Source organism: Otolemur garnettii, unplaced genomic scaffold (assembly GCF_000181295.1).
Source record: "Otolemur garnettii isolate 467f Iridium unplaced genomic scaffold, OtoGar3 scaffold00036, whole genome shotgun sequence".
Lineage (NCBI taxonomy): Eukaryota > Metazoa > Chordata > Mammalia > Primates > Galagidae > Otolemur > Otolemur garnettii.
The window spans coordinates 7,751,533-7,757,665 of record NW_003852431.1 but is presented as its reverse complement, the minus strand read 5'-3'; the positions used below and the strand labels follow the sequence as shown (position 1 = coordinate 7,757,665).

The window sequence follows — 6,133 nt, the reverse complement described above, 5'->3', positions numbered from 1 at the left end:
AGAAGACTGTTGACTTAGGCAAGCTGTGCGGAGGGGGTATTTCTAAGCTCTGTGACATGTTGGTCCGTTCCCTTTCTCTCTGAATGTCCTCCTGGGCACTTAGGAGTCGGAGTAGACCCGGCAAGCGCCCAATCTTGAGCGGCTGGACTACTGCCAGCTCACCTAGAGGAGGGTACAAGGCACGCGCAACACGCATGTGCGGCTCGGCGCGCTCCCCGCGCACTCGCTGCGCGCCCGGTCGGCCCCCGCTCCCCGAGATCCGCACCCGCGTCCTTGCGCACGCGCGTCCGATGCCCGAGCCTCGGGACCTTCGCCTGCTCGGGTACTCCCGGGTCTGGCAGCATCCCGGCGAGGGCACCGGAGTCTGTGGCTATCCCCGCATCCGAGCGCAACTGTGACATCGGGCAGCTAGAAACTCCGGGCCGCGAGTCTCCAGGCAGACGGCAGACGGGCGCTGCTGCAGATCCCAGAGCTCGGTTGGCGCACTTGAAGGCGCTGGGGCTCCGGGCTTGTTGGGTACAGCGATCGGAGAGCGGAACCCCGTGCGGGTGATGGGAGGGCGGGTCCCCTTCTGGCTGCAAATTCGATCCAATCAGCTCCGCCTGCGGTTTGAAATGGCACAAGCCAACCCTCCCACTCCGTTGTCCGAAGTTAAGCTGGGAAGCCAAGCGAGAAGCAAAAGGCAGCTCCATAGGAGAGAGTAGCCCCACGAGGCCGCCTGCAAATTAAATCCCGGAGTCCAAGGAGCCCCGTGCCGCTTAAGTTTCGTGGCCCTTCAGGACCTGCGCTGCTCCCAGTAGATACACCTGATCTGAACAGGGAGTCAGGCAGGGCTTCCTGACTATCCAGCTGACTTGACAACAATTGCTAAAGTTTTTAATTAGCTGCTTGTTATCATTTATTTTATTAATTTCCAGAACTCTCAGCCCATGAATTATTCAAAGGGCAAGCCAACCCGAGTGGGGCGGCCGTTTGCCTTCGCCCCAAGTACTGTGCCCGGGTCTGGCCTGCGCCGATTGCCGGCTGCCCTGTGAGCCAGCCCGGCGCAGGAAGCCACCGTGGCGAGAAGGTTTGATCAAACATTAAATAACGTAATTATTGCGACAAGGCTTATCTCGCAAGTGGAAAAGAGGCCCCCATGAGAATTAGAATTCACTGCTATTTTTAAAAAATCAATTAGGCTCGCGATGTTCTTTGAAACAGCCCGAGAGGACCGTGTGGCTCTCACCGTGGGGCTAAGACTGCTGCGGCAATAACACCGATGGCAGAATGGTACCAATAATAATTGTGGTCATCATCTTTATCGCCCTTAAACAAGGCCTTTTAAATCGGACAGGGAATGCTAGTTTTAGGCAGGATCAGACGCCCCACTCTCAACTTCACCGACGAAAATATGGAAGCCTATCAACCTGAAAGATGAATTACAACTGCGATCAGGAGAGACAGCGCGACCGGGCAGGGGCCAAAGGCGGGGGTGGGCCAAATGAATCGCCCAGACTTAGGGCGCCCAGTCCTCTCACTGCATGGCTACGTGTAGGAACCGGACTAAGTAGTCTTAGTATCAAAGACAGTAAAAAATCGATACAATCACGGCACTGGGTGCCTACAGTTTATAAGCGTGTAGTTGAAGTTGAGAATAGTTTCAGAACACGAATTAAAAATCTATTCAACATTTAGGCGATGGGTCTTGAAGACATATTTGACCTACGAAGGAGAAGGAGCAGGACCCCGAAAGAGAGAAAATGTAAATAGATGGTATAAATGTGGCAGATGCATTTAATGCTTATTTTCCTTTTGCCTTTCTTAACATCACCACCGCCTGGATTTCCTGAGAAGCTGAAATGCAACGCAGCCCAGTTCTTCTCTAACTTATTTCGAGATTATTCTTTTTTTAAAAATCCAAGCCACACATTTTTATGTGTTTTCATGCATTGACTGGTGCTAGAATCCAACCAAGAGTGAAGTTCCACTCATTAGAACCAGAAAACTTTGGAAGGCCAAACTATCACTGAGTGGCAAGCCTTTCACTCTCTTCAGGAGGACGTTTTGCTGTCGCTGTTTATTCTTTCATGAGTTGACAGTTAAAAGCATCTGAGCGTAGTCATTATTTCTTCCACCCATATACAGATTCATTCACCAGAAAGCAAAAGCACGTTGTTTTGCACAGTTTCCTACTACATAAAATAGGAAACTCTGCAAAGCATGTATTTTCATGATCTGCTTTATTAGCATAATAGTAATCTTTATTTGGTAAAGATTTTACTTAATATAAAACCAATGCTTAAGTTCTTAATACATACATTGATCATCATTATATAATACAAATGTATTTGCCTGCAACATTTCCTTTTGGGGCAGACTTTAGGAAAAAACCAGAAAAAACCTTTGTACATCTTTTCATTTGTTCATTCCTGGTTCTCCAACAATGAAATCCTGGTTATAGTTTTCTATAAAATAACGTGATTTCTTTTTTACAAATGCATTTTATTTAAAACTTTGATGATATTGCAAGTCAGTAACAACAGAAACAAATCAATTTAATGGAAGAGATCTATTTTTAAAAATACCTCTAGTGCTTTTTTGAAAACATTAACAACTGTTTAAAATCACAGCTTTTTAAATGTACTATTCTTTTTCGAACATCAAGGGTTTTGTTTCACAGATTTGCCGGTGAAATTAAAACGATTTGGCTAAAATAAGATGATTTCAGAAGATATAATTACAGCTATTAAGAAACTTTGTACATTTGGCATCTGATCTAGTCCCAAGTCACCAAGAAATAGAGAATCTCTGGTCACTCTGGATCAGTAGGTGGCACACTAAATGTTCCAAATGAACAGAAGTATTTGACAAGGTATTTGGATAGTTCAGTGGATAGCTTTAAAAATTAACCTCCAAAGACATGTCACTTAGTTACAGTATTTTAGAACTGTTTTTAGGCTTGAACGTCACATACACACCTCCAAATACCTCTGTTCCTGACCCTCAGTTTAAATATTTTTCGGGTAACCGGATATATATTTGTTACCTTTCACCACTCTGAATCAAGTGCTGTGGTTTAATAGTTTCTGTAGTGGAAAAAAAAAACTTTTATAAAGACAGATAGACAATGTAGAATTCATTTTATTCAGAGCACCACTTTTCACATGAGTTATTTGAAAGTGAATTCTGATTCGGCAAAAAAAAAAAAAAAATTACATCGTTTTCTTCCTTTTTCCTCTGTTCATCCCCCTTTCCAATCCTTCCCCATTTTTGGTTTGCTTGGGTTTGTTGTTGTTGTTAAATTATGTTTCATTTGTTGAACGGCTCTACCAGGATTTGGCCCAGTATAAACACAAAAATGCACCCAAATCATAAAACTGCTCTTCTTTCAGTTATGTTTTATTCGTAAGTGTACTGGGACGCATCCCCCTGTTGTATTTTGGCGCACAGAAATGGTTCTGATAGAAGTGGGAGGGGAGGGAGAAGGTTAAAAAGACATAACCAAGGAGAAAGCTCAGCAGACATACATGAACATGTAGATCAATTTGTGAGACATTTCAGGATTAACACTAGCAGTTTGTAACCACTGTGTGAAGTGTGTGCATTAAATAAAATATTTACAATAATCTTCCTTTTCCTCTAAATACAAGAATATGACAAAAATGTTGTGTTTTCAGTGGAAACAGGCAGTAGACTGTGAAATCACACTATGCACAAAACGGTCTACCAGAAAGCTAGTCCAGTTTAGTAGTGCTCAGTTTCAAATGCATAGAATGTTTGCCCTGCAAACAATGATATACAACATAATTAAATAAATAATGCCTAACCAGAGTGAGACCTAATTGTGTTTCTTTCCACACTTTCAGATCATGCATGATTTCAGTCTTGTTAAACAAGTTTTTTTCTTTTCTCATTTGTTCTGTTTTCTATGTTTAGTTATAATTAAAAGATGGTAACAAACCATCTCCACATGAGATCCAAAGAGTTATCTTGTATACAAAGCAGGCATTGTACCTAACCACCTTCAACTATCTTTCTCATTTATTTTAATCCATCAGCAGCTTGTAAGATACCTTGATTATTACTATGAAATGCTATACATGATTTTCTATTTGGGAGACTGATAGTGCAAATTGAAGTTCTTGCTACCCAACATTTATTTGCAGTAATAAATAGCTCTTGAATAATAATAACAATAAAAAGGAAATAGTTGTTCTGTTCCCCCCCCCCCCAACATGCAGACCTCTGAAACAAATGGAGATGGGGGAGTGCTTTGAATCTATCTTCCTCTCTTCTGGGATTTAGGTAATTTTCTCACAGCTAAGTCCTGCCCAAACAGAAAAGAGAAACTTCTTAACACATCAATAATTTCATGGTCTCCAAGAGAGGAGGAAAGGGAACCTAGAAGAGCAAGATAAGTCTTGTTTACTGGAGAAAATGGGAGGGAGTATCTATCCTAATAACTTTCAACCCACCAGTCTGTTTGGGAGGAGGGTGAAAACAGTAGGGAGTTTAAAATAAACCACTCTAAAAATTAAAAGAACAGCCTAAGGTAGAGTATCTGTGAGTGGAAGAAAAAGGCTCATTTTAAAAGTCTGTTTTCTAGATCTTAGATATAAGACCAAAAACAAAAAGGAAAATCTGAAGACGGTTTTCCTAAAATATTTTCAAGCCCCTAAATCTGCATTTTAGTCAGTTCAAAGACTGTGACTGTCTCTCTCTTAAGACCCTCACCCCACAGGGACCAAACCACAGGCATATAGGCCAGGCCACTGAAAAACTTGGATTCCATCTAAACCAGCAGTTGGCCTTCCACCGACCCCCTTCACAGCTGTGCCCCCACTAACTTCCCAGAGTTAGAGAGCACCCATTGGAGCCTCACTGGGATGGAGGAAACAAATAATCAAAGAGGATATGAATGGGGTGGAGGTGAGATTTAGAGGGAAGAATTAACTACAGAGAACAACTAGCTTCGCTACCTAGAATTTTGCCTTCAGGTTCATTGGTTTTCGTTTTCGTTTTTTTGTTTTTGTTTACTCAGTTCGTGTGTGTAAGGTTGGGGGTGGTGGTAACAATGGTGGTGCTCTTTTTTTACTTCCTTGGGGGAAGTGAAGCTGCGGATTATGGCTCCCCAGAGTTAAATTTCTAAAGCACTTTCTTTGCTTTTGTTCTGTCTTAGTTTGTCTATATTTGTCTAGTTTTTGGTGGTTGGTACGTTTTTTGTACATAGTTCCTTGGTCCCCAGGAGATTTTGGTAAGTGTCTCTGGTCAAAAAGTCCATTGCCCTACCCTTCCCGCTTCTCCCCCCTCCCTACCCCCTAGAACCATCCTGCTCCTTGAAACCCCTGCTCTAGACTCTGCTTTCCTTTCCCCACTCCCTGCTCACCCAAATGCTCCCCTCTTCTCCTCCACTCGGTCCTCTCCTTTCTCCCTACCCAGCACCCTAGTCCTCTAGGCTGGGGGACAGTACAGGAAGGGAGAGCAGAGAGGAGATGAAGGAAAGAGCTCGAGGAGGGACTCTCCAAATGCAAGCAGGTAACGGACACTCCAAATCCGAGGAGAGGCAGGCAGAAGAAAGCCTCCTCCCAGGCTCCCCGCTCCTCTCTCTGCCCCACCCCGCACCTCCTACCCCCCTCAGTAAGTGGCAGAGAATTTCATCCGCTTCTGCTTCTGTCTCTGGTTGCAAAACCACACCCGCACCACGTTCTTTTTGAGGTCCAGTTTCTCAGCGATGGCGGCGATCTTCTCGGACGAGGGCCGTGGTTGTACAGCAAAGTAGGCCTCGAGGGAGCGTTTCTCGGGCGCGGCGATGGAAGTCCGCTTGCGCTTCTTCTCGCCGCCGTTGAAGAGCTCCGGCTTGTTCATTTTCTCGCGCTGCGCGCCCTCGGCCTCCTCGAGCCACGCCTGCAGGATGGGCTTGAGCGCGATCATGTTGTTGTGCGAGAGCGTGAGCGACTCGAACCTGCAGATGGTGCTCTGGCTGAGCGAGCCCACTCCCGGGATCTTGAGGTTGGCCAGCGCCGAGCCCACGTCGGCCTGCGTCACGCCCAGCTTGATGCGCCGCTGCTTGAAGCGCTCGGCGAACGCCTCGAGCTCGCGCGGGTCCGTGTCCGAGTCGCAGATGGACGCCAGGCCCGCCGCGCCCACCACC

General features: G+C 45.3%; 1 protein-coding gene across 1 annotated transcript in view; it reads right to left on the bottom strand.

Annotated features, from left to right (window-relative positions):
- Positions 1–5,616: 5,616 nt before the first annotated feature.
- Positions 5,617–6,133, bottom strand: part of POU4F1 (POU class 4 homeobox 1) — a 2,053-nt gene continuing 1,536 nt past the window's right edge. The window contains exon 3 of the mRNA XM_012805091.1: positions 5,617–6,131. Within this exon, the coding sequence (XP_012660545.1) occupies positions 5,617–6,131 (515 nt within the window). The remainder of the gene's footprint in view (positions 6,132–6,133) is intronic.